This window comes from Miniopterus natalensis, chromosome 3, assembly GCF_054644295.1.
Source record: "Miniopterus natalensis isolate mMinNat1 chromosome 3, mMinNat1.hap1, whole genome shotgun sequence".
Classification (NCBI taxonomy): Eukaryota; Metazoa; Chordata; class Mammalia; order Chiroptera; family Miniopteridae; genus Miniopterus; species Miniopterus natalensis.
In genome coordinates, this window is record NC_142083.1 from 93659396 (window position 1) to 93681788 (window position 22393).

The following is a 22393-nucleotide window of genomic DNA, read 5'->3' on the forward strand; positions in this document are numbered from 1 at the left end:
CTGCAGCCCTGTGTCTTGCCCTGTGTTGATGGCATCCCACACACACTTCGCTGCAAGGACCCCTCGGGTGGGACCCAAGGGCATTCTTTCCATTTTGACCATGGCCCTACTCTGCCCTCCTAAGAGGCTCCTGTGCACAGCAGCCCTCACAAAGAGGGATTGTGAACTGGATTAGGGAGGGATTGTGCTGAGCAGGCAGTATAGTGGCCACAGCGCAATTCCCACTCTGGGCCTGTCCCCCAGGTGAGTACAATTTGACCCTGCTTGTGTCCAACGCCTTCGAGAACTTGACGCAGCTGGTGCCTGTGAGTGTGCGCGCCATTCTACCTGCCGTGGCTGTGGCTGTGGGTAGCCCTGTCCTGGTGACTGGCCAGCCTGTCACCTTCTCCCCGCACCCACTGCCCTCACCTGGGAGCATCCTATACACGTGGGACTTTGGGGATGGCTCCCCAACTGTGACTTATCACCAGCCAGTGGTCAACCACGTATACACCTTGAGGGGCATGTACCACATCTGCCTGGAGGTCAACAACACAGTGAGTAGCACGGTGGCATGCACTGATGTCCGTGTGTTTGAGGAGCTCCGTGGCCTGAGTGTGAGCCTGAGTTCAGCTGTGGAGCAGGGCACGCCTGTGGTGGTCAGTGCTGCGCTGGAGTCAGGTGACAATATCACGTGGACTTTTGATATGGGGGATGGTACAGTGCTCACGGGCCCTGAGGCCGTAGTAGAGCACGTGTACTTGCAGGCTCGGAACTACACGGTGACCGTGGACGTGTCTAGCCCAGCCGGCCACCTAGCCCAGAGCCTGCCAGTACAGGTGTTTGTCCTGGAGGTGTTGTGGATTGACCCTGTGGCCTGCATACCAGTGCAACCGCAGGCCCAGCTCACGGCCCACGTCACTGGGGATCCTGCCCACTATGTCTTCGACTGGACCTTTGGGGATGGCTCATCCAACACTACCATCTGGGGGGACCCAACTGTGATTCACAACTTCACACAGAGTGGCACGTTTCCCCTGGTGCTCATCTTGTCAAGCCGTGTGAACAAAGCACATTACTTCACCAGTGTGTGTGTGGAGCCCGAGGTGGGCAATGTCACCTTGCTTCCTGAGAGGCAGTTTGTGCGGCTTGGAGATGAGGCCCAGCTGGTGGCCCACGCCTGGCCGCCGTTCCTCTACCGCTATACCTGGGACTTTGGCACTGAGGATGCACCCTGCATTGGGGCCCCTGAGGCCACATTCACCTATTGGGATGTAGGCTCGTACATGGTGACAGTCACCGTGTCCAACAACATCTCGGCTGCCAACGACTCAGCGCTCGTGGAGGTGCAGGAGCCTGTGGAGCTCACAGGCATCAGGGTCAATGGATCCCGTGTGCTGGAGCTGCAGCAGCCCTACCTATTCTCCACCGTGGGCCGCGGGCGCCCTGCCACCTACTTATGGGAGCTGGGGGACGGTGGACAGCTTGAGGGCCCTTCGGTCACCCACATCTACACTAGCACAGGCCACTTCACCATCAGGGTGGATGGCTGGAACGAGGTGAGCCGCAGTGAGGCCTGGCTGAATGTCTCGGTTCAGCGGCGTGTGCAGGGGCTCAGTGTTAATGCTAGCCGCACAGTGGTGCCCCTGAATGGCAGTGTGAGCTTCAGCACCTCGCTGGAGGCAGGCAGTGATGTGCGCTACTCTTGGGTGCTCTGTGACCGTTGCACACCCATTCCTGGGGGCCCCACTATCTCCTATACTTTTCGCTCTGTGGGCACCTTCAACATCATTGTCACAGCCGAGAATGAGGTGAGCGCTTCCCAGGATAGCATCTTTGTCTACGTCCTGCAGCGCATTGAAGGGCTGCAGGTGGCTGGTGGTGGTGGTGGCTGCTGCTTCCCTACCAACAGCACGCTTCAGCTACAGGCTGTGGTCAGAGATGGTACTAACATCTCCTATGGCTGGACTGCCCAGAGGGACGGTGGCACAGCCCTGGTTGCCAGCGGCAAAACCTTCTCACTCACTGTGCTAGAGGCTGGCACCTACCATGTCCAGCTGCGGGCCACAAACATGCTGGGCAGTGCCTTGGCCAACCGCACCGTGGACTTCGTGGAGCCCATAGGGTGGCTGTCTGTAGCTGCCTCCCCGAACCCGGCCTCTGTCAACGTGAGTGTCACCTTCTTTGCTGAACTGGCTGGCGGCAGCAGTGTCATTTACACCTGGTCCCTGGAGGAAGGGCTGAGCTGGGAGACCCCAGAGCCATCCACGACCCACACCTTTCCCACCCCCGGCCTATACCTGGTTACAGTCACGGCTAAGAACCAGCTGGGCTCGGCCAACACCACCATTGAATTGGCTGTGCAAGTGCCTGTGAGTGACCTCAGCATCAGGGCCGGTGAGCTGGATGGAAGCTTTGTGGTGACCGGCTCCTCTGTGCCCTTCTGGGGGCATTTGGCTTCAGGCACCAATGTCAGCTGGTGCTGGGCTGTTCCTGGTGGCAGCAGGCATGGCCAGCATGTCACTGTGGTCTTCCCTGATGCTGGCACTTTCTCTGTTCAGCTCAATGCCTCCAACGCAGTCAGCTGGGTTGTAGCAACACACAGCCTCACGGTGGAGGAGCCTGTTGTGGGCCTGGTACTGTGGGCCAGCAGCAAGGTGGTGGAGCCTGGGCAGCTGGTCCACTTTCAGATCCTGCTAGCTGCTGGTTCAGCCGTCAGCTTCCACTTGCAGATCGGTGGGGCTGGCCTCGAGGCACTCCCAGGGCCTCGCTTTTCCCGCAGCTTCCCCAGGGTTGGGGACTACACAGTGAGCATCCAGGCTGAGAACCATGTGAGCCGGGCGCAGGCACAGGCACGCATCCTGGTACTGGAGGCTGTGGGTGGGCTCCAGGTGCCCAACTGCTGCGAAGCGGGCATCGCCACAGGCACTGAGAGGAACTTCACGGCCCGGGTGCAGCGGGGGTCTCGTGTTGCCTATGCGTGGTACTTTTCCTTACAGAAGGTTCAGGGGGACTCGCTGGTCATCCTGTCGGGCCGCGACGTCACCTACACCCCCGTGGCTGCGGGACTGCTGGAAATCCACGTGCGTGCCTTTAACGAGCTGGGCGGTGTGAACCATACTCTTGTGGTTGAGGTCCAGGATGTCATCCAGCACGTGGTACTGCGCAGCAGCCGCTGCTTTACCAACCGCTCAGCCCGGTTTGAGGCTGCCACGAGCCCCAGCCCCCGGCGCGTGGCCTACCACTGGGACTTTGGGGACGGGGGCCCAGCAGAGGACACGGAGGATCCCTGGGCTGACCACTCCTACCTGCAGCCTGGGGACTACCACGTGGAGGTGAATGCCTCCAACCTTGTGAGCTTCTTTGTGGCGCAGGCCACAGTTACTGTCCACGTGCTGGCCTGCAGGGAGCCCAAGGTGGATGTGGCCCTGCCCCCACAGGTGCTGATGCGACGCTCCCAGCGCAACTATCTGGAGGCCCATGTTGATCTGCGCGATTGTGTCACCTACCAGACTGAGTATCGCTGGGAGGTGTACCGCGCCACCAGCTGTCAGCGGCCTGGGCGCACAGCCCGTGTGTCCCTGCCTGGGGTGGATGTGAGCCGGCCCCAGCTGGTGGTGCCTCGCCTGGTGCTGCCCGTGGGCCACTACTGCTTTGTGTTTGTGGTATCATTTGGGGACACACCCTTGTCACAGAGCATCCAGGCCAACGTGACAGTGACCCCTGAGCGCCTAGTACCCATTGTTGAGGGTGGCTCATACCGTGTGTGGTCAGACATGCAGGATCTTGTGCTGGATGGGAGCAAGTCCTACGACCCCAACCTGGAGGATGGCGACCAGACACCACTCAGCTTCCACTGGGCCTGTGTGGCCTCAACACAGGTCAGCTGCACGGCAGGGCCCGGGAAGGGGCACCCTTCCAGCCCCCCTCAGGTGTTTGTACTAATGAGCCCAGCACAGGGAGGGGGTTCATCCACTGGCATAGTCCTGATGGGCTTGATCCCAGCATGGGGAGAGGTATCCCCAGCTGTCCTCTGGGTCAGGGTCTGCTTTGAGGTGGGTCCAGGGTCTCACCACCCCTGTTTTTGGCCACAGAGTGAGACTGGCGGGTGTGTGCTGAACTTCGGGCCCCGAGGAAACAGCATAGTCACCATCCCTCGGGAGCGCCTGCAAGCGGGCGTGGAGTACACCTTCAACCTGACGGTGTGGAAGGCTGGCCGGAAGGAGGAGGCCACCAACCAGACGGTGGGTGCCACCTGCCATTGACCTAGCTCAGGAAAGTGGGGCCATAGGCCTGCAGTGGGTCGGTGCTGCCAGGAAGGGCTGAGTGCATAGGGCTGCCTCCTACAGATAGCGCAAAACACTGTTTTTAAAGGTTTTCTATGTTTTAGCACTTCTAGAGGCTATTGGTTCTCCTGTAAGTTACAATTTTATTTTTTTTTTATTAATCCTCACCTGAGGATATTTTTTCCAGTGATTTTTAGGGAGAGTGGAAGGGAGGAAGGGGAGAGAGAGAAACATTGATGTGAGACAGACATCGATTGGTTGCCTCCCACACGCGCCCCGACCAGGACTGGGGATCGAACCTGCACCCCGGGTACATGCCCTTGACTGGGAATTGAACCTGTGAGCCTTCGGTGTGTAGGCCAATGCTCTAACCACTGAACCACACAGGCCAGGGCTGAGTTACTACTTTTGATACAAATTCTATTTAACAAGACATCCTGCTTCAGCATTACTTCCTTCCAAATGGGGTATGCTGTGCTCCAAACCTTAGAGAACCTGCATAGGTCCTTGTGATTTGTGATAAACTGTCTAACAGCGCAAGGTGAACAGTAAGGAAACACATGTCCCTGAGAGTGGCTGTCTTAGTTTCCTAACAGAGAGGGCCTGGTCTTCCCTCTCTATGGGCATGTGCTCTGCTCCCCTCCCCTGGACTGGCCAGGCAGGTGAGGACCACTGTGCAGTGACCCCATGTCAGCCATTCCAGCTGCTATTGGGTGGGGCCTACTGTACCTGATGGGAGCAGGTGTACCAGGCTTTGCTGGTGCCTGGGATGGGATGTCTGTCCCCAGTGTCAAGCCTCTCCTGAATGGCCTGCCTCGGGAGTGTCTGGGGAGGTTGTAGCTCGGAGCAGGGTTCAGCCCACCTGGGCTGTCTGAGACAGACCTTACCTTCCAGCCCAGGACAGCAGGATCCTCAGAAGGGGCTGTGTAGAACACAGCTGTCCTCATTCCTTGTGTGCATTGATATGTGAGCACATATCAAGTGCCTCCTGTGTGCCAGGCCCAAGATGGGCACTAGATGTTGCAGAAAATAAGCTTAACGTGGTATCTGCTCCTGTAGATGATCCCTGCCCCCAGATTGGGAGACACAAAATCTGATGAATGCACTGGGTGAGGGCGAAGCTCACTGTCCTTTGGGAACTTGGACTTTGGGTTGAGTAGTTGGCAGGGCCTAGAGGGGAGCTTTCCCATCTGGGGCAACAGCATGTGCAGAGGAATAGGCCCGTCTCCTGGACCAGTCACCCAATTGCCGGGCCTCAGAAGCAGAGGCCCTATCTTGGGGCATGGCCTCACTGTAATCACACCCCATCCCCAGGTGCTGATCCGGCGTGGCCAGGTGCCCATAGTGTCCTTGGAGTGCATGTCCTGCAAGGCGCAGGGGGTGTATGCAGTGAGCCGTAGCTCCTACGTGTACTTGGAGGGCCGCTGTGACAACTGCAGTGAGGGCTCCAAGCGAGGGGTGAGCTGGGTGCACCTGGGATGAGGGCAGGGCAGGGTGTAGGGTCGGGGCTTGAGTGGGGACATGTCCAAGCCCCGGAGGTGACAGCAGCACCAGTCTGGTCCCTGAGTACCCATCTGCGCCCCACAGGTTTGGGCTGCTCGCACCTTCAGCAACAAGACGCTGGTGCTGGATGAGACAACCACATCCACAGGCAGCGCCGGCATGCGGTTGGTGGTGCGGCGCGGTGTGCTGCAGGATGGCGAGGGCTACACGTTCACACTCACGGTGCTGGGCCGCTCGGGCGAGGAGGAGGGCTGCGCCTCCATCCACCTCTCCCCCAACCGCCCTCCGCTGGGGGGTTCCTGCCGCCTCTTCCCACTGGACAGCGTGTATGCTCTCACCACGAAGGTGCACTTCAAATGCACGGGTGAGTGCAGCCGGGTAGGGGAGGCAGGAGGCCACGGGGATGCCCGCGTTGGGGCCTGCATGGAGCAGCTGAGGTGACTTTTGTGGCCCACAGGTTGGCAGGATGCAGAGGATGCGGGCGCCCCGCTAGTGTACGCTCTGCTACTGCAGCGCTGTCGCCAGGGCCACTGCGAGGAGTTCTGTGTCTACAAGGGCAGTCTCTCCACTTATGGGGCTGTGCTGCCGCCTGGCTTCGCACCCCACTTTGAGGTGGGCCTGGCTGTCCTGGTGCAGGACCAGCTGGGTGCTGCTGTGGTCGCCCTCAACAGGTGAGCAGGTCCCCTGGGAGCAGGACCTGGGGGATGGGAGCAGGAGCTGCTGCCTGTTCACCCATGACCTCTGTGCACAGGTCTCTGGCCATCATCATGCCAGAGCCCCCAGGTGACCCCCTGGTCAGCCCCCCAGACCTCACCACATGGCTGCACAGCCTCACGGAGACTATGCTGCCCGGGCTGCTGAGACAGGCTGACCCCCAGCACGTCATCGAGTACTCACTGGCCCTCATCACCGTGCTCAACGAGGTCAGTTCTGGGGATGGGAGGCGCAGGGAACCTGCCCTCAGTGGGTGCGCACTGGCCCAGAGCAATATTTCTGACTGGATCCTCACATTCTTACAAAGGCCTTGTCCCTTGCTCCTGACAGACAAAATCCCTAACCTCCTTGAAATGACCTCCTCTCAGCAGACCCTTCCATGAGTCCTCCCCAGTGCCAGATTTTTTCTGCCTTGCTCTCCCTGTGCCCCAGAACCTTTTGCCCTTGAAGAATCCCTGCCCACATTATGCAGCACCTGAGACTGTCTGCACTGTGCCCACTTGCGTTGCTGGTGGGGCTACCTCTTGCCCACTGACGGCTGCCTTGTGCCCACCACCCACAGAATGAGCAGGCCCTGGCCATGGTGGCAGAGCCAGACTTCAGGTGGCAGCTGCAAGCCCAGATACGCAAGAATATCACAGAGACCCTGGTTTCCCTGAGGGTCAACACTGTGGACGACATCCAGCAGATCGCAGCGGTGCTGGCCCAGTGCATGGTAGGATGGGACCCAGACTCTTCGGCAGCCCTGAGCTTCCCTACCCTGAGAGTCTGGCTGGCCATGTGCCCTTCCTGGGGGAGCCCATCATGAGCCATAGGTGCCCCCAGGATGACCCTACAGGGTGGCCCAGGGCATAAGGAACAGCACCGGTATGGGGAGGGCTTACATGAAGAGGCCATCCTGTGCCCTTTCCCTCTAACCTGTGGTCACACCTGACCTGTTTCTCCAGCCCCGAGAGACTGCCTACCACCTCACCTAGGAACCGGCAACTGCTGGGCTGGACAACATCTTGATGGGGGTGGGGGGCACTATACCCAGGGTGGCAGGGGATTGCTACAGAGGCCTCAGCAGAGGAGAAAGAAGCAAAGAGCCCTGTCTCCCACGTGGCATCTGTGGTTATGTGACTGGGGGTGGCCAGTAGGGCCATGTTATCTTGGACTTTGTTCCCTACAGGTAGAGAAGAGCCCCAGAAAGGCTCTCAGCAGGGAGGCACGTGGGGGAAGCTATGTTTGGGGTGGTTAATAGGGACCCGATGGAAACAGGGAGGCCATGGTCATGGAGGCTGTCCTAGAATCACGGTGAATGTGATGGTAGCTCCCGGGGCTTAAGAGGGAGCTACCGGGCTAGAGCGGGGCCAGACATTTTCCGGGTTCCCTGCAGATGTCCAGCAGGGAGCCTGTGTGCCGCTCATGCCTGAAGAAGACACTGCACAAGCTAGAGGCCATGATGCGCGTCCTGCAGGCCGAGACCACTGCGGGCACCGGGACACCCACCGCCATTGCCGACAGCATCCTCAACATCACAGGTGTGGGCTGGGGCTGGGGCCACACGGTGCTCCCCCAACCTCCTCCCATCTTCCTGCCCACCTACTGCGTCTCCATTTCTCTCCCCCCAACCCCCACCTCTCTTCCCAACCTCTCCTCCCTGTCTCCCCCCATCCACAGGTGACCTCATTCACCTGTCCAACTCAAACATGGAGGACCTGCAGCCCTCAAAGCTGGGGGCTGAGTCACCTTCACTGATGGTGGCATCCAGGGCCTATCACCTGTCGTCGGCCCTCATGAGCATCCTCATGCGCTCCCGAGTGCTCAATGAGGAGCCCCTGACCCTGGCGGGTGAGGAAATCGTGGCACAGGGCAAGCGCTCAGACCCACTGAGCCTTCTGTGCCAGGGCAACGCCTCGGGCCCCGGCTGCCACTTCTCCATCCCTGCTGCCTTCAGCGGGGCCCTGTCCAACCTCAGTGACGTGGTGCAGCTCATATTCCTTGTTGACTCCAACCCCTTTCCCTTTGGCTACATAAGCAACTACACCGTCTCCACCAAGGTGGCGTCGATGGCCTTCCAGACACAGGCTGGCACCCAGATTCCCATTGGGCAGCTGGCCTCGGAGCGCGCCATCACTGTGAAGGTGCCCAACAGCTCTGACCAGGCTGCCCGGGTCCGTTGCATCCCTGCTGATTCCACCATCGTCCCTCCCCGGGCCTCGGTCAGTGCTGTGGTCACCCCTGACCACAGAAAACCTGAGGCTGGGCTTCACCTACAGCTCACCTACACAGTGCTGAACGGTGGGTACCGTGGGCTGGGCAGTGGGCTGGGGGGAATCGGAGAGGAGCAGGAGCTGTTCCCAGCATGGAGGTTCCTCCAACCCCTGCAGCAGGGAGTGTTCAAGGGCTCTCAGAAGTATCCCCCAGGTGGGTGGTGGTCTGAACCTGCACATGCCGCCCCCAGAGCACTACCTGTCCGAGGAGCCTGAGCCCTACTTGGCTGTCTACCTGCACTCAGCACCCTGGCCCAACGAGCACAACTGCTCAGCCAGCAGGAAGATCAGCCTGGAGGTGCTGGCGGGCGAGGACCACAGGCCCTACACCTTTTTCATCGCCCCCGGGTGAGGACCTGGGAATAGCCTGCATGCTGGGTCACTGGGTCAGACAAACCAGACCAGGACTTGTTGGCATGGGTGGGGCTAGTCTCTGAGGGCAAGCTGGACATGATCAGATTCGTATGTGCCACGGTCAAGGTCACGAGGGCTCCCTGTGGGAGCAGGTGCGCAGCAGAGATCGGGGAATGGCCAGGCCCGGCCACGAGTGGTGAGCATAGCTGTAGCTGAGAATGCTGCCCTGACCTGAGACCAGGGACTGGGCAAGGTGTGGCTGTGACACTACCCCCTGCTTCTAGGACCAGAGACCTGGGCTCAAGTTACTACTTGAACCTGACCAGCCACTTCCACTGGTCTGCTCTGGAGGTGTCTGTGGGCCTGTACACGTCCCTGTGCCAGTACTTCAGTGAGCAGGAGATGGTGTGGCGCACGGAGGGGCTGGTGCCCCTGGAGGAGACCTCACCTAGCCAAGCTGTCTGCCTCACGCGCCACCTCACTGCCTTTGGAGCCAGCCTCTTCGTGCCCCCCAGCCATGTCCTCTTCATCTTCCCGGTGAGTGCTGCCCCGTTCCTGTGTGGCGTGGAGACCCTGGCTCCACCTGGGACAGCGAGTGAGGGCTGTGCTTTCTGGGCCTGATGGCTTTGTCTCCCCAGGAGCCGGCCTTGGGAGTGAACTACATCGTCCTGCTGACGTGTGCTGTGTGCCTGGTGACCTACATGGTGATGGCTGTGATCCTGCGCAAGCTGGACCAGCTCGACATCAGCCGGGTCCGCGCCATCCCTTTTTGTGGGAAGGGGGGCCGCTTCAAGTATGAGATCCTAGTCAAGACTGGCTGGGGCCGAGGCTCAGGTGAGGAAGGGTCCCTTGGCTGGGCTCCCAGGCAGCTCTGCTTTGCTCTGTCTGGCCACCTTCCCTGATAGTGATCATTATAACAGGTGACATAAAACAAGGGTCACTTTACCAAATGCTGTGTCATCTGTGGACAGGTTGTCATCCTTCCTGAGAATGAAAATGTTCCCTGCATGAGGCTCAATGGGGGAAATTATGATTATTATTTTTGTTATTAATCCTCACCTGAGGATATTTTTTCCATTGATTTTTTTTTTAGAGAGAGTGAGGGGGAGAGAGAAACACATTGATTGGTTGTTGGCTCCCGTCCCTGCCCCGACTGAGCCCAGGGAACGAACCTGCAACCCCGGTACGTGCCCTTGACCGGGAATTGAACCTGTGACCCTTTGGTGTGGGGGCCAACGCTCTAACCACTAAGCCATGCTGGCCAGGGGTGGAAATAATTATTAAATGATAATAAATCACTGTGAAAATAATAAAGATTGTTTCCAAGATGTCAAAAAACATTAGTTATAAACGTGTAGTTAGTACAGTGTAACTTGAAACAGTACAGTGTACTTAAAATATTAGATACACTGGGAATTAAAGTGTTTTATTTCTTTGTGAAAAACTTATCAATCATAGTCTGAACAGTGTTCTCGTGTAACTCACAATATGGAGTGAACATCTTTTCTGTGCCTTGGTGAATTGTCATATTCTAACATTTCTCGTTTTTACTCTTCATGTCATGAAATACCTTGGCGAGGTTTTTTTAAAATATATCTTTATTGATTTCAGAGAGAAGAAAAGAGGGGGAGAGAGATAGAAACATCAATGATGAGAGAGTCATTGATCGGGTGCCTAGCCCGCAACCCGGGCATGTGCCTCCACCGGGAATCGATCCCCGATCTCCTGGATCCTAGGCCAATGCTCAACCGCTGAGCCACGCCCGGCCGGGCATTGGAGAGTTCTTTGAATAGGAAGTTTTGGCCCCCATCAATTGCTCTGTGATGTCATTATCTGTTTTGTCACAGCCACTGTCCTTATTTATGCTGGCAAATTTGTCACTGATGGCCTTTCTAGAGTAGTTCATTTACCTTTGATTCAGAATCCATATCCAGCATTACCAGTTTTCATTTCTTTGCTGTATTTTCATCTTTGCTGGCCAGTCCCCTCTTTCCATGACCCATTCTTGTAAAACACCATGTGACTTTATCTTTGGGAGACAAGGAGGCAGCACCATTACACACCCGGTCTGTGGGAACTGAAAGGTGCGCGGTGACCTGTCATCAGCAGGCTTTGGAAGCAGTGACGGGATTGGCCACTGATCAGGCTGTGCATCCCTTATTTACATAGCGGACTGAAGAACTAGCAGCCAAGTTTATATTTTACATGGTTACAGTTAAAACCATCATGACTAACATATGAATCATGTCGCTGGGGGCTGTGCGTATCTGACAAATTAGGTAGGTGATATTTGTGCTCCTAACAGCTGCGCAGAGAGACGGCTGCCTGAGGAAAGACAGGACAAAAATTGCTGGGGTCGCCCTGGCCAGTTTGGCTCAGTGGTTAGAGCGTCGGGCCACAGACTGAAGGGTCCTGGGTTCGATTCTGGCCAAGGGCACGTACCTCGGTTACAGGCTCGATCCCCTGCCCCAGTTGGGGCATGTGCAGGAGGCAGCCAATCGATGTGTCTGTCTCACATTGATGATTCCCTCTCTTTCCCACTCTCTGAAAACAATTGGAAAAATATCCTCCGGTAAGGATAAAAAAAAAATTTGCTGGGGTCACATGTCTAGTGGGCAGCAAACCCAGTCATGCTGCCTCTCCTGTCCTCCAGGTACCACGGCACACGTGGGCATCATGCTGTACGGGGCAGACAGCCGGAGTGGCCACCGGCACCTGGATGGAGACAGAGCCTTTCACCGCAATAGTTTGGACATCTTCCAGATAGCCACCCCCCACAGCCTGGGCAGTGTGTGGAAGATCCGAGTGTGGCACGACAACAAAGGTCTGGGTGGACTCCTGCCCTTGCCCCTCCTTCCTGCCCGACTGGCGCCCTGCAAGCCTGACCCAGTTCCCGCCCCTCTGCAGGGCTCAGCCCCTCCTGGTTCCTGCAGCACGTCATTGTCAGGGACCTGCAGACTGCCCGCAGCACTTTCTTCTTGGTCAACGACTGGCTGTCGGTGGAGACTGAGGCTAACGGGGGCCTGGTGGAGAAGGAGGTGCTGGCAGCAAGTAAGATCCCGCTTCCCGTCCCGCCCGCCCGGCTGGAAGAGGGGCCAGCACTTCTGGCCTTCTGAAACCCGACCTGTGCCCTTTCTTTAGGTGAAGTGGCCCTTCGGCGGTTCCGGCGCCTCCTGGTGGCTGAGCTCCAGCGTGGCTTTTTTGACAAGCACATCTGGCTCTCCATATGGGACCGGCCACCTCGAAGCCGCTTCACTAGAGTCCAGCGGGCCACCTGCTGTGTCCTCCTCATCTGCCTATTCCTGGGTGCCAATGCCGTGTGGTATGGGGTCGTGGGAGACACTGCCTATAGGTGGGTGCCCGTGCGGGTTCGGATGTATTCCCTATGCCCAGCTCCTCTCGTTCCCCCTCCCAGCCTAACCCAGCCAGGTCTCTTCTCGCCACGTAGCTCGGGGCCTGTGTCCAGTCTGATTCCGCTAAGTGCTGACACAATCGCCATTGGTCTGGTGTCCAGTGTGGTTGTCTACCCCGTCTACCTGGTTATCCTGTTCCTCTTCCGGATGTCCCGGAGCAAGGTGGGCTGGGGACCTCAGTGCTCTGGAGGGTAGAGCCTCATCGCCTCTGCAAAGGGCTGTACTGTCCAGTATGGCAGCTAAAGAGGGGAAATCAGCCAGGCCTTTAGCTAGAAAAAAAAAAAGAAATACAGATTGTTGAAATCATGAGTGAATGTGGGGCTGTCACGACTAACAGGACAGAAATTAACAGTCCCATTAGGTAACTCAAGAACCAAACAAGTCCCTAGAAAGACAAACTACCGAAACTGACTCAAGGAGAAATAGAAAATCTGAGCACACCTGTAGCAAGTAAAGAGATTGACTTTAAAACCTCCCACAAAGAAAAGCCCACGTGGCCTCGGTGGTGATTATACCAAACAGTTATAGAAGAATCCGCAGTCCTTCCGACTCAGAAACATGCAGGAGGAGGGAGCACTCACTCACTCGCGAGGCCAGCACTGCCTGACACCGCAGCCAGACAAGGACGGCAAGAGGCGAGGGGACCACGGACTACTCTTTTTTAGGGACTTGCAGGCAAAAGTCCTCAACAAAATAGCAGCAGATCAAATCCAGTAACTCATTAGACAGGACTACATGTGACAAGAGGGATGTACCCCAGGAATCCAGTAAAGTGAGATTAGCCATATGCAGCTATTTATAGTTATATTCAAATTAATTACAATTAAATAAGATGAACACCTCAGTTCCTCAGTTGCACCAACCACATTCGAAGTGCTCCACAGCAGCATGTGGCTGGTGGCTACTGTGACAGGCAGTGCAGATATAGAATGTGTGCATCATTCTAGAACATTTTCTAGGAAAACCCTAGTCTAGACTCTGCCTGCTCAGGAGGTTGCATCCCTCCCTGAAACAGGAGCTAGAGCTGACTACCTGCCTCTCCCTGCAGGTGGCTGGGGCCCCTAACTCGACCCCCACAGGGCAGCAGGTCCTGGACATGGACAGTTACCTGGACTCGTCCGTGCTGGACAGCTCCTTCCTTACCTTCCCTGGGCTCCGTGCTGAGGTGAGGGCTCCAAAGGGACCCTGCCTGGGTTGGGTGGGTCCCACTGCCTCTGGGCAGCCCAGAGTCTGAGGCTCTATCTGTACTTCTCAACAGGCCTTTGCTGGACAAATGAAAAGTGATTTATTTCTGGATGATTCCAAAAGGTGGGGCTCCCTAGAGAAAATGTGAGCCTTGGTGTAGGTCAGCAGCATTGTGCCATGTTATGGGTGTTCGGGCTGCATGTGCTGTGTTGCATGTCCTAATTCAGTGTTGGTCGGCCCTGTGTGTTATCACACACTGTCCTGGGGAGGTGTATGCTCAGAAGCTCCGTGTATCCATGTGTTACTGGTTGTGCAGTCATGTTTCCTTGGGCTCCCCTTGCTGACCTGTGTCATCTATAGCCTGGTGTGCTGGCCATCCAGCGAAGGCACACTCAGTTGGCCAGACTTACTGAGTGACCCATCCATCATGGGCAGCACCCTGCAGCGGCTGGCACGGGGTCGGATGGGCCACATGCTGGGCCCAGAGGAGGACAGTCTCTCTCTGGTCAGCCCCTCCTCACCTGCCAAATACTTCTCAGCTTCCGGTGAGCAGGAATGGGAAGGCATCCATAAGTTCTCCCCAAGAAGGATCTAAAGCTCAGGGCAGGAGGAGCCCACGGCCTCCCTAATGTCATTCTGCTTTCTTTAGATGAAGACCTGATCCGGCAGATCCTAGCTGAAGGCGTCAGCAGCCTGGCCCCCACCCAGGACACTCAAGTAGAAACGGACCTACTCACTGGCCTGTGAGTGCCCAGCTCCCAGGGGGTGGAGGCATGGGTAGGGGACCCAGGCCAAGAAGCTCTGCTTCCTGCATGGGACTGGCCTTGTTGTCAAGCGCCATGTCCCCAGTGTGTTGTTTGACCTCTGAGCACCTCATCAGTTGAAAGGATTTCATGGGGTAGGCCATGGCCCAGCAAATGTTCCCTTTAGTATAGCAGGAGTGAGACACATTTGAGGAACAGAAAGGGTGGCTGTGATAAGGAATCATTGGCAGGTTTGTAAATGTTCCATTTTTTTCTTTTGAGACTACTGGCTTCCAACTTAGTAACAAGTCTCATTAGGAAATACCTTCTACTTTTTTGTTGTTAATCCTTACCCCAGGATATTTTTTCTGTTGCTTTTTAGAGAGAGTGGAAGGGGTGGGGGGAGAGGGAGAAACATCCATGTGAGAGAGAGACATCGATTGACTGCCTCCCACACTCACCCCAACTGGTGCCGGGGATCAAACCTGCAACCCAGATATGTGCCCTCGACCGAGAATCGAACCCATGACCCTTGGATGTGTGGGCCACAGAGCAGCACTGGCCAGGGCACCTTCTGTTTCTTTTCTCCTGTGTATTTTAATATTTACATTTCTGTTCCTTTTAACTCTTCTAATTTTCAAACAACCAAAAATTGAGATGCATAAACTGTCCCAGAACACAGAGAAAAAGGACAGGTTTCTCCAATCATTTTCTGAAGACAGGTAACCATGACATGATGGCATTTTTAGGAAGAAATTGCCAGGTGATTAAAAACTATAACATAGGGAGATTCTGGGGTAGTAATTATAAGCTGACCACCCCAGGTGTCTGTAGCAGCACGTACCCTTTCTGATCCCTGTTCAGACATCAACTATCTGCCTAACATTTAGTGTGCAGTGCAGACTTAACAGCATGCGCAGAGCACTTGATTTCCCTGTTGAGACATTTCCACCGCCCAGCCAAAAACTCTGTATTCACCCTTGACTCCGGTTTTGGCTCCCCTCCTCACGCAGGCCTCTCCATCCGCCCTGCCCTTTCCCCTTCCACCCAGGCATCATGTTCTGCCTGTTCCATTCCAGGGCCACCTTAGCAGAGTCCTGGTCTTCCATCTGCTCCAGAGAGAACCTGCTCCCTGAGGCAGGGCCTGTCATGACCCTCCCCGGGTACTGGTTAGCTATGGCTGCATAATGGATTACCCCAAAATTCAGGGCTTAAAACAACTCCAATGGCACGCATCTTGGTTCAGTCTGTTAGTGAGAGGCCTCAGCTTCTCCCTGTCTGGGCCGCACCACTGAGCTGCTCAAGCGTCCTTGCAATGTGGCAGCCAGTGTCCCCAGAGGGGGGTGGTCCAAGAGAGCAAGGCAGAAACCAATTTCCTCGGTGGCCCAGCCCCATTAGTCACACATGGTTATTCCACAGTATCCTCTTGGTTTCTGCATGAAAGGAAACTGTAGGGGTGTGATCCCAGGAGGGAAATGTCATTGGGGCACCTTGGAGGCGACCCGCCAGGACTGAGTGCGCTCCTCACATGCTCCACCAGCCATACTCAGTCTGGCCCCACACCTCCCCAAGTCCTCTCCTGTCACCTTCCCTCTGTCACCCACTTCCCTCCTGCTGGCTACAGCGTCCCTCGCTCTTCTGCCTCCATCTTTTGTGTCTGCTGCTCCCTCTGCCTAGGGTGCTCCTCCCCAAGACAAGAGCCTCATGGTCTACTTCCTTCAGGTCTTCACGCAAAGCTACTTAACCGGAGCCCTCCTCCCTGCCTTAAGCCAATGCAGTAAGGTACAATACACGGCCCTGCGCGCACGCCACCTCCCACCCTCCCCTCCTCCTGTACTTTAAGCAATGTTCATGTTGATTGTCTGCTTCCCCCATTAGTATGTGCACATTACAAGTGCATGGGTTTTGCTCTTTTCACTTAATATTTAGGGCAGTGCCTGGCATTTAGTAGGGGGTCAGCGTACTTGTTGAATGACTGAAGGAATCGGCGAATGCTCTCCAGTAACAGACGTAGTCTTTGCTGTCACACAGCTTAGAGTCTAGTGTAAAATTCACTGTGTTCTGTGCTGTATCCACTATATGACCTGATACAACGTATGTTTATACCCACATGTAAAAGATAAATATATGCACATAGAGAAAAGGGGCCAGAAATAACTGTTAACATTACTGTTCTTACACAATGGAAATGCTGGTGTTAAGTACCTGTTCTCTCTCTCTTTAAAAATTCAAACGTTGAATGAACTGTGTAGGGCTGGGGTGGAATAAATTTGCCACATGTTGGCCCATGGAGGTGGCAGGACTCGCTGCCTTTGGGTCTGACACAAGTTTTTGGTGTTTTTTGGGGTGTTTTTTTTTGCCAAGGTTCATTACAGAACTGTATAAAACAGTTTTCTCAGTGTGGCTGGAATGGTGAGCCTTCTCTTGGTTTCTGTCATTAAGAGGTGACTCTCAGCCCTGGCTGGTTTGGCTCAGTGGCCAGAGCATTGGCCCGCAGACTGAAGGGCCCCGGGTTTGATTCCGGCTGAGAGCACGTACCTCAGTTGCAGGCTTGATGCCTGGCCCCCGTCGGGGCGCGTGCGGGAGGCAACCAGTCGATGTGTCTCTCTCACAGCGATGTTTCTCTCCCTCCCCCTTCCACTCTCTCTGAAAAGCAATGGAAAAAATAGCCTCGATTGAGGATTGAAACAAACAGGTGACTCAGAATCTATCAGCATTCACCATCTTTATAGGTTTGTTCTTCCAAAGCAGTGGCCTCTCACTGGACACACAGGTCTTTCTACACACAGGCCTCTGTTTCCACATGGCCGATCTTTGCCATTTTCTGGGTGAACTCTTGGAGCTTTTCCTGAACGATCCTGTGGTGATTATAAAGCTGATACATCCTCTCCTCCAGCTTCCCTGTCAGGTCTGAAACCTTGATCTTGAGGCTGTCCCTGAAGTTGGTCATGAGTAGATGGTCCTTCTGCCTGCTCTTGTTGTTGTTTTCAATCAGCTCCTGGGCCCTCTCCTTCAGGATCTCAATGCTTGAGCCCAGAGAGGAAAAGTAGGGTCCTGACTTCCCTTCCAGCATCATCAGTTGGCAATTGGCGCTGGAGGTGGCAAAAGAGGGGCTAGAAACCTGACTTCTAGCTGGCCCCCGGCCAGCTTCCTCTCCTTGTCCTGCTGCTCCTTGCTTTCCTCCAACTGCTGTGGCTCCTGGTCCCTAACACACTGTGTGGGACGTGTCCACTCCCTGTCGCTCCACCTTGTCTTTTCTGTTTGTTTATCATTACCCTACTTTCTACAAGTAGCTTATGCTACTTGTATAATCAGAAAAGTCAATTTCACGGAGAAATGTGTTTTCCATTGCTACCCTGTCTGTGATCTCCCGCTTCCATAGATGATACTGCCTTTTATTCTCTAGGAGATGCATAAGCCAGAAATGTTTAGGGTAGCTCAGTGGCAGGCACATACTGAGATTTTGGCACCTGTTCTCTTCTGCTTCCGTAATCAGGGCACAGCGCTGCAGACAGCACCCCGCGGTGCACTGCCTTCTCAGTAAGTGCCTTCCCTGTCCTGCTCCCCCCCTTCTTTCCCCCACTTCCCCTTGTTCTCTCTAGGGTAGCAGCTCTGGAGCTGGGAAGGGCAGGTGGCACCGTGAGAGAGACACGGTGTCTGGGTCCTATGGGGTGCTGTATACTATTGGAATTTGAAAGACATACACACATGTCCTTGTCCAAAAGTTAGTCTTAGGTTACAAAGGCACTTCAGCACAGGGCTCCTTCGTGCATGGTGCGCAGCAGGAGGCTGAGGAGGAAGGCCTGAGGCATGGGGAGTGCTCCCTGGGAGCTAGTCAGTTTGCTGGCACGAAGAGTGGGACACTACAGTTGTGCTGTAAAGGTGATGGCTGCTGGAGTGGTGGCAGGACAAGAGAGAGGTGGAACAGGTCACAGAGAGATTGGCGTAAGGTTGATGGAGTAAGCAGGAAGTGAGGGGGAGAGAGGGGACTTCTGGGGTCGGGTGAGGGCGAGGGGCAAGGCCCAGAGAGGCTCAGGGAACTGCTGCACAGGTGAGGTGGACAGTGTGTGGGCTGACGGGTGAGTGCTGGCTGCTCCCCTCCTGTGCCTCAGGTCCAGCGCTCCTGGGGAGAGGACAGAGATGCTGATGCTGCAAAGACTGGGGGAGAGGGGTTTGCCCAGCCCTGGCCTGACTTGGGAGCAGCCCCAATCAACAAAGCTCTCCAGGACAGGTGCGCTCATGTGTCCCCCAGGATGCCCCTCCCTGCCCCTCCCTCTGGGCCCCCAGTCACCTATGTCTCTCTGCTTCCTCAGGGCTGGTTGAGGGCCTGCGGAAGCGACTGTTGCCGGCCTGGTGTGCATCCCTGGCCCACGGGCTCAGCCTGTTACTGGTGGCTGTGGCCGTGGGAGTCTCGGGGTGGGTCGGTGCCAGCTTCCCCCCTGGTGTGAGTGTCATGTGGCTCCTCTCAAGCAGCTCCAGCTTCCTGGCCTCATTCCTTGGCTGGGAGCCGCTCAAGGTGAGTGGGATGCAGGGGGACCAGGCTGCCAGCCTCTGGTACTCCTGGGCCCCTCTGATGCCACCCCTGGCCTAGGTCCTGCTGGAAGCCCTATATTTCTCACTGGTGGCCAAGCGGCTGCACCCTGATGAAGATGACACCCTGGTGGAGAGCCCAGCTGTGACACCTGTGAGTGAGCGTGTGCCCCGCGTGCGGCCTCCCCATGGCTTTGCGCTCTTTCTGGCAAAGGAGGAAGCCCGAAAAGTCAAGAGGCTGCACAAGATGCTGAGGGTGAGTCAGGCTGTCATGGCCAGTGCTTGTCTACCCTCTTTACTCCTTGGCCAGTGCAGACTCTTCTCAAAAACCTCATGTGTACCTCTTCCTCTCCAAAGAAGGTCCTAGGGCTCTGCAGCCTGGGTCCATCTCCCTCCCATCACCCTTACTCCCGATGCCCCTAGTCCTTGCTCTGCCCCTTCTTGTGCCCAGCTCCAGTGCCTGCTTCTGCCCGGTTTGGCAGGGCACTAGATGTGGCTTCCTTGGCCTGCAGTGGACCACATGTCTGTACCCAGGTGGACTGCTGGCAGGGTGTCTGTGTTGCTCTTTCACAGTGCACCCTGAGTGTGGGCAGTTTGCTGTCCAGACCTTGCCTTGTTATGGTGGCTGGGCTGGGGTTGGCTGACACCAGGGCTGTCCCTGTTCCCCAGAGCCTCCTGGTGTACATGCTTTTCCTGTTGGTGACACTGCTGGCCAACTACGGGGATGCCTCATGCCACAGCCACGCCTACCGCCTGCAAAGTGCCATCAGGCAGGAGCTAGATAGCCGGGGCTTCCTGGCTATCACCCGGTACGGACACCCTGTATGCATGTGCACATCTGTTTGCTGGGCCAGGGTGGTGCTGATGCCAACCAGGGTCCACTTTGATCCTGCCCTTGGTCCAGCTCAGCCCCCAGGGGACGTTGGGAAGGCTCACTGTACATTTTTGGTTATCAGGACTGGAGTGGGTGCTGCTGGCAATGAGTAGAGACCAGAGATATTGCTAAACATCCTACGGCACCCAGAACAGCCCATAAGAGTTATCTGTTCCCAAAGACAAGAGGCTAAGGTTGAGGAACCGAGTCATGCCTCATCCCCTCCAGCTGCACTGACAGCCCCTTATGGGTTAGGCCAGGGTTATAGTAGTTGTGCTCCCTGGGCCTCTGACCCCTGGCAGCGCCAGGAACTGAGGGGTGTAGCATGTGACTGTGTCTGGTGCGAGCAGGTCTGAAGAGTTCTGGCCATGGATGTCCCATGTGCTGCTCCCCTACGTCCACGGGAACCAGTCCAGCCCAGAGCTGGGGCCCCCACGATTGCGGCAGGTGCGGCTAGAGGAAGGTGAGTTGGGGGCCACTCTGGCACTTGTCCCTGCTCTTTTGCAAAGAGAAACCTTTGGCTGGGTTCTGGTTCAGCTCCTTAGCTGTGTGACCTTTACCCTTTCCCTGCCTCATTTTCTTTATGGGTCAGTGAGACCAGGACGTCTACCTTCAGGATTGCTGGGAGGGTTTCAGGGGAGATCATGTGGAGCTCAGCCCAGGCAGCTGGTAAACAAGCTCCCCTGTTTGGGTTATGCTCAATCCCCAGCCCTCTGATTTCAGCACTCTGCCCAGACGGTCCTGGCTCAGGGGTGCACACCTGCTCAGCAGCTTCAGGTGGCTTCAGCACCAGCGACTATGGCATTGGCTGGGGGAGTGCTGCTCACAATGGCTCTGAGATGTGGGCCTATTCTGCGCCAGACCTGCTGGGGTGAGCACAGAAGGGGAGGGGTCAGGGTGTTCCCCAAAGGAGCCCCCTCATCCCAGCCGGCATGGCTCCCAGGTTGCTGCAGGGCTGGGCTGTGTCTAACACTGCCTTCCACTCGCAGCGTCTGGTACTGGGGCTACTGCTCTGTGTACGACAGCGGGGGCTACGTGCAGGAGCTGGGGCTGAGCCTGGAGGAGAGTCGCGCGCAGCTGGGCTTTCTGCAGCTACACAACTGGATTGACAACAGGTAGGCACACGTGAGGTAGGCTGCCTTGCTTTGCCACCGTCCACTGAACTCTCGGTGTTCCCCCTTATCAGAGTGGTCCCCCCTCACCAGTGATCCCAGTTTACTCCCACTCCCCAGCTTTGCTGCACCAGGTCAGCCCCAGAGGTGGTTTCCATTTCCTCCCCAGCCCACACAACCCGACACCAGAGGCCCTGCCTCTGAGGTTCCTGGGGTCTCACTCCTCCCTCGCTCCGTTCCTCTCCCCTGCCTCTGCACAGGAGCCGCGCAGTGTTCGTGGAGCTCACACGCTACAGCCCGGCTGTGGGGCTGCACGCCGCGGTCACGCTGCGCCTCGAGTTCCCCGCGGCCGGACACGCTGTGGCCGCCCTCAGCGTCCGCCCATTTGCTCTGCGGCGCCTGAGCGCGGGCCTCTCATTGCCTCTGCTCACCACGGTAGGCTCCTCCTTCCTGGCCCCGCCCCCAGCGCGCCTGACACCGCCCACTCTGGTCCTGACCAGTCCTGGGCTCTCCCCCGCCCTTGCAGGTGAGCCTATTGCTGTTCGCGTTGTACTTCTCGGTGGCAGAGGCACGTGCCTGGCGCAGGGAGGGGCGTGTCCGCTTGGCGCGGCCTGGGGCATGGGCGCGGTGGCTACTGGTGGCGCTGACTGCCGCTGCAGCCCTCCTGCGCCTGGCCCAGCTGGGTGCCGCCGACCGCCAGTGGACGCGCTTTGTGCGCCGCCGCCCGCGCCGCTTCACCAGCTTCGAGCAGGTGGCGCAGCTGAGCGCTGCGGCCCGTGGCTTGGCCGCCTCGCTGCTTTTCCTGCTCTTGGTCAAGGTGAGGACTAGGCCAGCGGGCATGGGCTGGGCGGGCTGGGCCAGGCTTGGTCGGCTGACACCCGTTGCCCACAGGCGGCCCAGCAGCTGCGCTTCGTGCGCCAGTGGTCAGTTTTCGGCAAGACGCTGTGCCGGGCCCTGCCGGAGCTCCTGGGGGCAGCCCTGGGCCTGGTGACACTCGCAGTGGCCTATGCTCAGCTGGCTGTTCTGGTAGGTGACTGTGGGGCTCTAGGGGGAGGCTTAGCCCGGGGTGCACCCCTCACTATGCCACCTTTCCCTTAGCTGGTCTCCTCTTGCGTGGACTCACTTATGAGCGCAGCCCAGACCCTCTTGGTGACGTGCCCCAGGGCTGGTTGGCCAGCCCTGTGCCCTGAGTCCTGGCGCCTGTCCCCTCTGCTGTGCACCGGGCTCTGGGCCCTGAGGCTATGGGGTGCTCTGAGGCTGGGGGCAGTCCTTCTCCGATGGCGGTACCATACTCTTCGCGGGGAGCTCTACCGCCCAGCTTGGGAGCCACAGGACTACGAGATGGTAGAATTGTTACTGCGCAGACTGCGCCTCTGGATGGGCTTCAGCAAGGTCAAGGAGGTGGGTACGGCCCAGTGGGGGGGAGAGGGACACGCCCTGGGCCC

At 57.0% G+C, this 22393-nt stretch overlaps 1 protein-coding gene and 1 pseudogene across 2 annotated transcripts in view; one reads left to right on the forward strand and one right to left on the reverse strand.

The window, feature by feature from the left end:
* The window catches only part of PKD1 (polycystin 1, transient receptor potential channel interacting), a 46799-nt gene that overhangs the window by 22845 nt on the left and 1561 nt on the right, over window positions 1-22393 (forward strand). Inside the window, exons 15-45 of one of the 2 annotated variants that reach the window (XM_087815711.1) lie at window positions 244-3860; window positions 4074-4223; window positions 5580-5723; window positions 5853-6132; window positions 6226-6439; window positions 6520-6691; window positions 7045-7197; window positions 7861-8005; window positions 8145-8765; window positions 8929-9085; window positions 9376-9628; window positions 9730-9925; window positions 11745-11915; window positions 11999-12142; window positions 12233-12443; window positions 12540-12666; window positions 13553-13669; window positions 13763-13812; window positions 14050-14234; window positions 14339-14432; window positions 18545-18663; window positions 18746-18948; window positions 19024-19218; window positions 19632-19771; window positions 20187-20299; window positions 20560-20707; window positions 20826-20951; window positions 21209-21383; window positions 21475-21765; window positions 21840-21974; window positions 22047-22349. In XM_087815711.1, coding sequence (XP_087671837.1) covers window positions 244-3860; window positions 4074-4223; window positions 5580-5723; window positions 5853-6132; window positions 6226-6439; window positions 6520-6691; window positions 7045-7197; window positions 7861-8005; window positions 8145-8765; window positions 8929-9085; window positions 9376-9628; window positions 9730-9925; window positions 11745-11915; window positions 11999-12142; window positions 12233-12443; window positions 12540-12666; window positions 13553-13669; window positions 13763-13812; window positions 14050-14234; window positions 14339-14432; window positions 18545-18663; window positions 18746-18948; window positions 19024-19218; window positions 19632-19771; window positions 20187-20299; window positions 20560-20707; window positions 20826-20951; window positions 21209-21383; window positions 21475-21765; window positions 21840-21974; window positions 22047-22349 — 9149 coding nt within the window. Of the gene's footprint in view, window positions 1-243; window positions 3861-4073; window positions 4224-5579; window positions 5724-5852; window positions 6133-6225; window positions 6440-6519; window positions 6692-7044; window positions 7198-7860; window positions 8006-8144; window positions 8766-8928; window positions 9086-9375; window positions 9629-9729; window positions 9926-11744; window positions 11916-11998; window positions 12143-12232; window positions 12444-12539; window positions 12667-13552; window positions 13670-13762; window positions 13813-14049; window positions 14235-14338; window positions 14433-18544; window positions 18664-18745; window positions 18949-19023; window positions 19219-19631; window positions 19772-20186; window positions 20300-20545; window positions 20708-20825; window positions 20952-21208; window positions 21384-21474; window positions 21766-21839; window positions 21975-22046; window positions 22350-22393 lie in introns of those variants that run through there. The other variant, XM_087815712.1, reaches the window with a different exon arrangement.
* On the reverse strand, window positions 17085-17847 carry LOC148093566 (synaptonemal complex central element protein 2-like; annotated as a pseudogene).